The 11,591-nt window shown below is 43.2% G+C and overlaps 1 protein-coding gene across 6 annotated transcripts in view; it reads left to right on the top strand.

Moving 5' to 3' along the window:
* The window catches only part of ctbp2l (C-terminal binding protein 2, like), a 96,583-nt gene that overhangs the window by 80,317 nt on the left and 4,675 nt on the right, over positions 1 to 11,591 (top strand). For 5 of the 6 annotated variants that reach the window (XM_039616299.1, XM_031750715.2, XM_031750717.2 and 2 more), the window contains 5 exons: positions 492 to 698; positions 6,484 to 6,698; positions 8,066 to 8,196; positions 9,845 to 9,972; positions 10,437 to 10,554. In XM_039616299.1, the coding sequence (XP_039472233.1) occupies positions 492 to 698; positions 6,484 to 6,698; positions 8,066 to 8,196; positions 9,845 to 9,972; positions 10,437 to 10,554 (799 nt within the window). Of the gene's footprint in view, positions 1 to 491; positions 699 to 6,483; positions 6,699 to 8,065; positions 8,197 to 9,844; positions 9,973 to 10,436; positions 10,555 to 10,857; positions 10,933 to 11,591 lie in introns of all 6 variants that reach the window. The other variant, XM_039616301.1, reaches the window with a different exon arrangement.

An 11,591-nucleotide genomic window follows, 5' to 3' on the forward strand; every position in this document is an offset into this window, starting at 1 on the left:
TTCCCAGACTAGGCCAGATGTATAATCTCTCTGGATGTCCAAGGTCCTTACTCTATCTCCAAGACTGATCCCAGCCACCCTACAAAAGAAACTATTTTCAGCTGCTTTTATTTGTGACCTTACTCTTTTGGTCATGACCCAGATCTCATGACCATGAGCGAGGGTTGGAATGTAGTCTGACTGGTACATGAAAAACATCAATCCGGCACACCAAATCCGCCGGTCTGTTTCATACTCGGCTGCCGTGCGTGCTGGAGGTCACGCTCCAATGAAGCCGACATATTCTGATATTCTGATGTTCCCAAAACAAACAGTCATCCTCACACTCCTTTGAGATGCTGACCATGAATATCACAAATCATAGTGCCCCATATTGGTTTTAGCCCTGGACAATAAAATCTCTCTCTGTACTCATATTTCTCGTGTCACATACGTCTTTAATGTGCTTTTCAACTCTTCTGCCTTGTCTGTGTTTACTGTTCTATCTTTAGGCATCGCTGTGTGCAACATTCCCTCGGCAGCTGTGGAGGAGACGGCAGACTCGACCTTGTGCCACATCCTCAACCTTTACCGGCGGAACACCTGGCTCTACCAGGCTCTGCGGGAGGGCACGCGAGTCCAGAGTGTGGAGCAAATCCGGGAGGTGGCGTCCGGTGCCGCCCGCATACGTGGCGAAACCCTGGGTCTCATCGGATTTGGTGAATATTCAGTTATTTGCTTTCCTCTTTTAGCCTTTTTCTGGTTCCTTCTCTAGCTTTTTCCTCTTATTTTCATCATGTTTTTTTTTTAATTCACTCCCCCTTCCGTTGCTTCCACTTCTGTGCTTTCATATCCTCTCACCACTCAGTGTGCCTTCTGTTTTCCTGCTCTGATAAGGTTATTTTTCACCCTCTGCCCGTCCCACAGATTATCTCAAGGTTGTCTGTTTCGCCTCCCTGCGGGCTGACTTCCTCTCTCTGCCTCACTGTTCTCATCCCACTGCTCTAATGCTCACCATTATATCTCTATTATTCTCTCTCTTCTGTTTTCAACTCTTCTTCTCTGTCACCACGGTCCCTCAACATCTTGCCCTGCCATGATCAGACCTCCTGGCAGACTAGATTCTGCCTCTGTGTGTGTGTTCTGACTTGATTCCCTCTCTGCACCTGTTTTAGTGGCGATTGTGTGTGTTTGTGCGTCACTCTGCCCTGTCACAACATCACCGGGCCGACAGATGCTCTGTCTTCTCACAAGCCTCTGAGTGCCACCTTATCTCTCTGTCCACATACACCTCCCCCCCTCCCACACACACAAACACACAAACACACAACCTCCTTCCTCCTCTACAGGTCCCAGACAGCTGCCTGGACTAACTGTGCCTGAACAGCGGGTCCTGGCAGGGAAGATTTCTCCCCCTGTCTCTCCCTTCCTCACCCAGTCATCCCACTTCCAGCCTCCTCTGCTGGTCTTTCTGGCTCAAGCTGTCTCCAAAACAATATCCATTGTCAGTGGGAGGTTGGGGACATCGAAGGCCTCTTGGCGTTGGTTTCTAGGACTCTGCATATTCAGCCAGCTGCACAACTCTGTCGGCTGCAAATACACAGACTGAAAAAAAACCCCTCTAGCTCTGGGGTGACAGTAGACTCGAGGACTTGAAGTACCAAACAACCAACCTTTTGATCTTCTTCTCAAAAATCAGTTCAAGCCTTTTAGTTGTGAATGATTTTGTTATTTCTCATATGTAAATGTAACCAAGTAGCTGTGGTCTGCCTATCTACCTCCAGTAAAAAAGTGATATCCAGGATAATCTTATCAACTAAATTTGATCTGATCAAACTAATTTTCTACTTTATACCCTAAATTTGGAATTTAGGGTGTATGTTAGTCTGGGAGGAGACATCTAAGATACCTTTAATCAGCATTTTTATATGAATGAAGGCTTAAACGATCATCAGGGTTGAGTGTGATTAGCTTGAAATGCCATTTTAGTTACTAAATGCAAAACAACATTTGTAACACATTATATTCCCCTAAAAATGATATGTCTAAATGTTGCATCTTATACTAAAAGTGATTGCAGACAAGTACAATTACTTTCTCTTGAAACGTCTCACAGCAAATTCAAAACAAAGAAAATTCCACTTGCATATTTAGCATTTCCAGTTGGTCAAATCAAATTAGCCCTGCAAAGACAGTGTTGATACTGCAGCAGATGCAGATGAGGACCGCTGTGAAAATGTTGGAATTCATTACCCAAGTCTAATCCTTCCCACATATTTCTGCAGCATTAGCCGATTATGTATAAAGGAAATGTAAAAACTGTATATCCAACCGCCAAAGTTATGCTTCCATGTTTTAAGAGAGACAATCGCAAGGTAAATAAGGACTTTTTGACAGCCTCTGGTAATTGCACATTTTTCTATGTTGACTGTACTCACTTAATTTTTTAATTAACAGAATCTCATTACATCCATCCTGAAGTTGCTCACAGTGAAAAATCTAATCACTCAGAGCAGTTTATTTGAGTGATTAGGTTTAGTTCGCTCTCACCACTACGATCAGTATCTTCTCCACATGAAGCAGGCAGCTGTTTTCAGCCGATTGTGCACTACCTGCCTGCGCTGAATGGCACACAGACACAACTGACAAGTATTTGAAAGCTAAAGAGAACAAATAACAGTATTGCACGTTATTGGATTTTGCACTTGTTGCATCTCTTTGCAGCATATGGAAAATATCTCCAGTGATATTGTGATGTCCCCTGGCTCCTTTTGTAAATACGGTAGAGATAATCTGCCTGCTGTGCACAGGGACTTTTGAAACGATGTTTCAAAAAAAATGTTGACCTCTTGGCCAATTGCCACCATGTTTGCCTCTTCACTGTTGGGTGAGACAGGGCTGATTTCAAGAATTGGTGCTTCAGCCTCGTGTTTTACTGCAGAATCTGAAACCTTTGTCAGCGGAAAAATTAGCAATGCAAAGCAAACATCTGCTGCCGAGTCGAGAGTGAAATGACAGAGATCAAAATGTTCAGATGCACCTGAGTGGGTGGCAGACCCCCTGGTTTTCACTGCATGTGGCATTGATTAGTGTGGGATGGGAGGGTGAGGCTTAGAAATAGAGAAGACAGAGAAGCTGACATATTAAAGGAAAAATCTACACAAAAAAATAGTTGTTTTTTTTTCCAGTGCAACAAAGTTAGAGGTATTTTTAGATGCAAAAAACTTCAGCTGTTAACCCATCTCACTGTAAATGAAGATTGAGTAGATCTAGTTTCTCTTTAAACCCAGTTCTTTGCAGACATTTTCCAACAATCAGAGAGGCAGGAGAAATCATTGCAGAAGAAGCGATGATCCAACTTTCAACAGCTGCTCCCAAAGATTTAGTAAATCACATCGTACTGCAGCTGCAGGATGACCTGGTCTGTTTCAAACTGACTAGAAAATTTTAAAAAAATTGATTCCTTTACTGCTGCTGTCTGCATCGCTTTTTTAGCTTGCACTTACAGCAGCTCACACCCACGCTCTGTGTTGTGTCAAATGTGGCCTGTGAAAATTAGGAAAAGTAAAGTTAGCAGAAAGAAATGGACAGATGAATCACTCGAAGAAAAGTAAAGTACGCAACTGTGATCATTGCAAATTTAGTAGTTTTATTGTGCTTTAGCTGCAGCTATATCTGGGTCTTTAGCATTGCACGTCTCTTATTGGCTGACATTGAAGGAGAAGAAGAGAAGGAGTGATTCTCTTCAGCTGTGGAGTGTAAGAGCAGGATATAATGCTCGATCACAAAGAGGGGACCTTGAGAGTGTAAAGGACCTTATCGATCCTTTTTACGAGCAACAACATCCACCTCTCCATTACTCTGTCCCTCTCTCTCTCTCAGCTGCTGCTGCAGAGCAGAAACTGGCGTCTCCAGCCAACGGAGTGGAGACTCGCATCCTACACAACAAATGGCTGTGAGAGACAGAGGGAGAGGCTCGAATGCTGCACATTCAGTTTCTGATTCACTGTCTCACAACTTCACCTCACATTGGGCCTCATTCACAAACAGTGTGTTTGCACAAACGTGTGCCTAATCAGCGCAAACAAATGTTTTACTCACAAATCCGGGATCCATCCGTGTTTTTGCGCCTGAATTGGTTGGTGCACGGCAAACGAATGTAGAGCTGCCTCAGACTTGGAAAATATAAACATACATGTTTTAACTAATTGCTAAGCAGATTAAAACGGACTTAAAACACTTTAATTTACTAAGGCAGTGGCCAAATACATTAAATAAACCTTGCTGGACGTCATCACCGTCACCTCCCCACTGTTTCAACAATGTCCTACTTATGGATGTTTGTATAATCTGGTCCTTTATTCCTTTTTCCATAAACTTGTATCTTAAGCTTTTTCCTTTATATCTAAGTCACAGTCTGTGTGTCAAGGATTCAGCATTTACCGCTTCAGTGATTGCATTCCGAGTTTCTTGATGTGTCTTTCCAGTTTCCACCTTAGACATTATTTCGCTTTCCTCAGTCCACAACTTTTTTTTTTGCTTAAGTGACCTTTTTCTCTTAGAACAGCTTCACAGCTTCTCTGTGATCCGCCTCTAGGCAAACACGTTTCCTTATATAGAGAAAAATGGGGCCACGGAAGTATGCTGACTGCAAGTAACGTGCGTGCACCTGCTGATTTACAGTGATTCTCTAACGTGCACATGATGGTAAGAGCAAAATTGGCTGGTTTTGCACGATCCATGAACCTGACTTTTGTGTGGGGGCTTATTTTGTTCACAAATTAAAAAGCACACACAGTGAATGAGGCCCTTTGTTTGTTGTTGTTGTTTTTTTTTAATTTCTTCATCATAGCTCCTTGTATTCATCTTAAGCCTTTTTTTCCTCAGTGATATTAAAAGTAGCCCTTTTCACATCTTTAATATAATAAAGCCGACATGAAAAGGCTGTTGCAACATGAAAGATGTTCAAGTGACATCCTGTTACTATTAGAAGAATGAAAGGTTTATTTTTTGTGAAGGTTTTCTTTAGACATTGGCTGGTTTTTCGCTCATTTTCAGGTCAGAACTTGTACTTGATTATTTTCTGTTTTTTTATAGTTTAAGCATAAAAAAGCACTAAACTCAGGGGATGAGCCAGTGCTCAATTTAGCAAAGAACAAATTTTAAATTTTATCTTTAGGCAGTAGCATTCTGTCACTATAGTAAAACCTATTCCCCACTTTTTTTGGATTGGCATGGTGGTTTCTGAAGACCTATAAGACAAAAACTTGGTATATCTCTGCATTGTTTGCAGGGTGTCCTTAAAAGGTTGGAGTGGTGGATGGCTGTGGCTTAGAAGGTTGCGGGGTTCTCCTACTAATTGCAAGATTGGTGGTTCAATCCCTGGCTGCTCCAGTCTGCGTGATGATATCTTGATTGCAAGATACTGAACCCAATGAGTTCACTGGAATGTGAATGTTAGATAGAAAACACTGCAGAAGCTATTCTACAGTCCTACATTTTCTTGAGATGGTCTAGTACGTCTTGATGTATGCTCAATCATCCAAGTAAGTAAATCCCAAAGGGTTGATTCTGTTCATCTGGACGTAATGTTTTCACTGGGAGAAACATTTCGTCACTCATCCAAGTGACTTCTTCAGTCTCAGCTGACTGCAGGTTTTCCCAACCTTATAAACAGTACATTGCACAATGACTGAAACTAACACCACTGAATGAACAATAGGCTGGGAGGTCAGTTCCTTGATCATTAATGTGCAAATTCTCATGACCATTGATCAACAACTGACCTCCCAGCCCATTGTTCAGTGGTGCTTCAGTCATTGTGCACTCTCCCATTGGAAACGCTACATCCAGATGATCAGAATCAACCTTTTGGGATGGTCTAGTATGGTCTCAATGGAAGGTGGTTGTCAAGAAGACTTCAGCAAGGGAAACAGAAAAGGCTGAGATATGACTGGAAACAGGTCTTATGGTATGATGAACCAAGATGAACCAGTGGTGTTGGGGATCTTGTCAAAATTGATGGTATTATGAACACAGAAATGTACCGTCAAATTTTGGCTACTATGCAATACCATCTGGATGTAATCTGAGCAGTTTAATTTTGTTACATGACAGTGATCCCGAAACACACTGCCAATTCAGTAAAAGCGTACCTGGATAGAAAACACACACACACGCACACACAGCATGGAGCGGTCAGACCTCAACATTACTGAAGCAGTGTGGGATTATTTTGACAGCGAACAGAACAAAAGGCAGCCAACATCCAAAGAAGAGCTTTGAATGTCCTTTAAGAAGCCTGGAGAACTATTTCTGAAGACTACTTAAAGAGTTAATAGTTAACAAGACATGTAAATGATCAGTGAACTCGTATTTAACAGTGCAACTCTGGAACTTGCCTGGCTTTTTCTGGAGAAGACACGCTCTGTAAAAGTACAAGAAATCCCTCTGTGTCTTTGTGCAAGTTGACAAACTTTATAAACTCTTTGTCTGTGTCCCCAGGTCGTTCGGGCCAGGCGGTTGCAGTGCGAGCCAAGGTTTTCGGCTTCAACGTCATTTTCTACGACCCCTACCTGCAGGACGGCCTGGAGCGCTCGCTGGGCGTCCAGCGCGTCTACACCCTGCAGGACCTGCTCTACCAGAGCGACTGCGTCTCCCTGCACTGCAACCTGAACGAACACAACCATCACCTCATCAACGACTTCACCATCAAACAGGTGCATTACTCAAAACAAACACAGACACATGTCGCCCGTACACGTGTCACCCAGACAGAGCTGAACATCCCATTGAACAGCTGTGACCTGATGTGGGCTTAATGCGGTGCTATCTAGCAGGTAGACAAGTCGAGATGCTGGTATATTATTACTCTGTCAGCCTAGTGTCTGTCCTAAAGAGCATTATATCTGGCTAAAAGAGAAAGCAGGAAGAAAAAAAAAGGACTGGAAACAGCAGCACCCTTCCTGCCTGTACATTCCCTGCTCTTTATCTTAAGCTCCACCAAAGCTGGACACAAATTCATTCCTTTGCTCTGTCAAATGCAATTAGTGCCAGCCCACGGCTACAGCAAATATATCGACTAGGCTGCACAGCGCTCTCAGCAGGAGCCTGAAAGCGCTGTGAGGGGAAAGTGCTGCTCTCTGAGTCAATAACTGCACTCTGAGGCACTGCCTGGGGTGACACCTGCAGGGCAGCTGAGGAACTGCACAAGCTGGGGACGCATCTCCCTTCTGTCAATATCACCCCGCACTGTGACACACTCTCTCTCTCTCTCCTTCTCTTTGTCTTGTCCCTCGCGCTCCATTCTTCCTGAGTTACAGTATGTGAGGAGATGAAGAGGAGTGGGTGTAGGGTAATAGCCTAACCCAGTTAACTCTGTGTCTTTTCCAAAGCACAAGATTCTCAGCTGCCTCTTAAGTGCTGCAATGAAAGAACACTTTTCTGTCTTTCCTCACCCAGAATTTGGCAGTGGCTCTTAGCGTTTAAAGTGGAAACGTGTGTGTGCATGTTTGTGTATTTTCTGTGTGTCAAAACCACCAAGGCCTAATAAAAGACTGCCTGCCAGCGTAAAGGCTTTTCATGCCCCTGGATTTCAGCTTTTGTCAAGATTAAGGGATTACTTTCTTCTGAGCATATTCATTTGATTTTTTTTTCTTCCTCCCTCATACACTTTTTGTTGTGCCTTATTTTTCTCCCCCCGGTAAGCAGCAAGGGGTGGCGGCGCCACCTCATCTTTCAGCTCATCCCTCGTCCTTCATTTCATCTCCTTGGTTTGAACAAAGCCTGCTCTCTATCCCACATCTGACAGCATTTGTCCCAGTTGCCTTTCTGTCTCCTAGATCTTTCAGGTGTCAGGTGAAACAGAGATGTCCCCATTTTATTCCTTCTTCTCAATTTATGTCCTGTTTAATATGTCTTAAGACATATAATCCAGATTGATGCTCTCTTTTAGATCAAACACATTCATTTGCCTGCCAGGCTGACATACACACAAAAGTCCATACGTGAGCTGTAAAAAAGGTGGCTTCATCTGTGCCTTTCCTAGTGTTGACTTGTTTGTGTTTGCATGCCTTGTGCACTACAGATGCGTCAGGGTGCATTCTTGGTCAATACTGCACGGGGAGGTCTGGTGGATGAGAAAGCTCTGGCCCAGGCGTTGAAGGAGGGAAGGATACGCGGAGCTGCCTTAGACGTCCATGAGACCGAGCCCTTCAGGTAAATGCACACATGTGCCAAATCCTGGACAGATATTGGCAAGCAAAGTGATGGGTGTGTAGGAAGGGAAAGACAAAGAGACAGAAAACCTTTAAGAGATAGACAGACAGGCAGGAACAATGGCAGATATAGTTATAATGAGATAAAAGAGAAATCATATGCTTCTAAATGGATCCTTCAGGGCCCTGCGTGTAATGGAATTGAGGAGATGGAGAGCTGGATTTATTCCTGTCAGAGCAAGTTAAAAACATTTAAAGGTCCAGGTGTATGCTTGAGTTTGAAGAGAGGTGCAAAAAGAGGTGAATAATCTCCATTTGTTATATAGGATTATTAAAACAGACCTTCTTGGACAGTTTTCCTCATGCTTTATTCGTGAGAAAGTGCCGGGGGGAAAGTGGTGAAAGGCCAAAACTTGGTGAAAAGGCATCAGTAAGTGTGTCATAACATGCAATCAGCTAATTAAGAGTGAAAGTGTACAGCTTAATTTGAAGTATAAACAATAAATCTATCATTTCTTCATTTTGGCAAATGAATGAATGAGTTACAAGTACTGCTGAATTGATTTAATAATTATTCAAATGACATCTTGACACTTGTTACTTTTTTTGTCAATTATAAACAAATGAATTCAGTTAAGTACTGGTGATATGAATAATTGGAAAATTTGGTAACAGTTTCATCATGAATATTAAATTCATAGTACATTGTTTAAAAACTGCTGTTTTACACCATCAAAATCCCTGCTCAAAACTTAAACTATACTGGTGACACTGGGTAACCAGTCTGGACTAATTGTAAATGAAGTAATTTCAGATTGATTCCCCAAAGCTCACCTGTTCCCCTGATGTTTTGATGTCATGTTTTAGCTTTGAGCTATAAAGTGCTTTCATCAGAAGGCAAACAGCTTGGTACGCGTCCCACTTTTCCATCTTCCTAAGATCCATGTTTTCCGTCTCAGAGGGTAACTGGTGTTGATGTGTTGTTCACGCGTCGGGGGCAGTTAGAGAGTTTGGAGGCTGATTATTTCTGGACAGCTGCTCAGCTGAGTGGCTGCTCGAGAAGGCTGAAACTGAACCTGATGAATCTGGAACTCATGCTCCGCTAACCCAGCATGTCAACGGGGGAGCGTTTCATAACTTTGGACCTCCGTCCCACGCGACATGACACCGATTTCAGGACGCTGCTGACGCGTTGCAAAGCTTACACGCAGAGAACCAGGCTAGGTGTTACGAGGATGATGGAGGGGGAGGAGGGAGTTGATGCTGAACTGTTTTTGTGAGTCTCCTGAGAGGAAAGAGGCTGACAGAAAGGAAGTATCAAAGCAGCAGGAAGAAGATGGTGGCATTTGTGAATAACAGGATCTGACATTTTACCCCTCTGGCCATATTTCCAGCCAACTGTCATGTAAACTGTACACAAATAGTTTTTAAAAGAAAAGAAATTGTTACAGTATCAGATGGTTTTGATATACAATATGTTTTGTGATTGGCCTCAAAATACAATCGTAGAATTAATTATAAGTTAATTGGTGAAGCCCTCCACAACATCCCGTACAGCCTGTTATTGAGGTTTGTTTTAATATAATTCTGCCATCATGTGCTTGTTGGAGAAAGTGTGCAGACTGTATTAATTTGACTGTGTGCTGTAGTTTTGCTCAGGGCCCACTGAAAGACGCTCCAAACCTGATCTGCACGCCACACACAGCCTGGTACAGCGAGCAGGCCTCACTGGAAATGAGGGAGGCCGCAGCTACCGAGATCCGACGAGCCATTACCGGTAAGCCGCCACGTTTAAATTTTGTTGTCCAACATCCATCAAAACTAAACATCCACGGCTTCATTATGGAGGCCCGCGCCTCGGTGCAGTCTACCGCGTGACCTGTTGCACGTCTTTTCTTTCCCAGATGCCACATTTCCACTTCAATAGACCCTCGGCAGCTTTTATTAGATCTGGACCTCTTAATTGATGTCATCATTAGCTTCACGACACAGAGCAGAGTGGCTCTCGGGGGCTGGCCTTGCCGCCACCCCTGGCCAAAAAAAAGAATTTAAAAAAACTGATTGTTAAATGGTCCTAATTTGCATTTGTGTATCCAAGCCTGATATGTTTGTCAGTCTGAACTCATTAACACTTTGCATAGTCTGGTCACTCATGCCCTGTGACAAGTCGCAGCCTTTAAGTGTGTCAGATTTATGCAGCTCTTTTAATCTGAACACGCTTGTGTGTGTGTCTCGTGACAGGCCGTATCCCTGACAGCCTACGAAACTGCGTCAACAAGGAGTTCTTTGTCACCACGGCACCGTGGGCGGTCATGGATCAGCCAGGCGTTCACCCTGAGCATAACGGCGCTGCCTACAGGTGAGGACTGAAAATACAGCGTTTATTTTCATTTTAAGAATAACAGTTTTATGAACTGTGAGCTACACTAAAGTATCATAAACTAGAGCAATTTCCTTTGTTTGCGCTGCCTTTATACAGTTGTAAAAGATGTCTTGTTAGATCGGTGCAGAGTTTTTATAGGTTAGCTCACCACTCCTATAGATCCTAGCATCCTATCCTCTAACGCTTCCCCTTAGCAGCAGAAATAAATTGTCCACATTATCCCACTCTTCACCATTCTTGATCTCAGCATTTCCACCTCCATGTGCTTCTTTCACGCAGCCAAGTGAACCAAACTCTTCCAGGCGTAACAACCGGCATCCCCCAAGACAAAATTAATGCCTAGATCAGGACCAGGTAAATACGATCATCCGGGGCCAACAGCCTCCGGTTGGAGGTCCTGGATATAAGACCTTCTCACCTCCTGAGCTCACCTGATGTGTGTCCCTCCTGTAGTTCCCCTCCAGCACTTACCTGTTTGAATGAACACAGAGTAGCGATGGGTAGCAGTGAATGTGGGTTTTTGAGTGTCACAGAAAGCATGACATGAAACCATTCAGGTGCAGTTCCATGGATGGAGTCATGCTTCGTGGTTTCCTTCTTATGGGTATTTGGGAATGTTCTTTCCGGCTATTTTCTCCTTCTCTGGTTGATGGATTTTACTGTGATTTCCACACCCATTTCCCCCCCTAACTAATGTGACATATTAACTCTTTTCCACCAAACAGTCTCAGGAAGTCTGTGTTTCAGGAAGTATTAAGATAACTGCATAACTGCAATAAAAGAAACTTGATGGGAAAGAAAAATATGTGGCTCATTGATAAATAGAACATGCGCTGCTTCTTTCACAGGAGGATTGGGTTTTCTCCTTTTTATATCAATTATGAACCAATCTTTAAATTAGGCACTAAAACTTTACGAGCTATGAGCAGATTATGTGCATTTATAGACCAAACAGTCCTGGTGAGACAAAACAGCCTTTTTATTTTAATTACCATAATGAAACTGAAGCAGTT

Source organism: Oreochromis aureus, linkage group 8, assembly GCF_013358895.1.
Source record: "Oreochromis aureus strain Israel breed Guangdong linkage group 8, ZZ_aureus, whole genome shotgun sequence".
Lineage (NCBI taxonomy): Eukaryota > Metazoa > Chordata > Actinopteri > Cichliformes > Cichlidae > Oreochromis > Oreochromis aureus.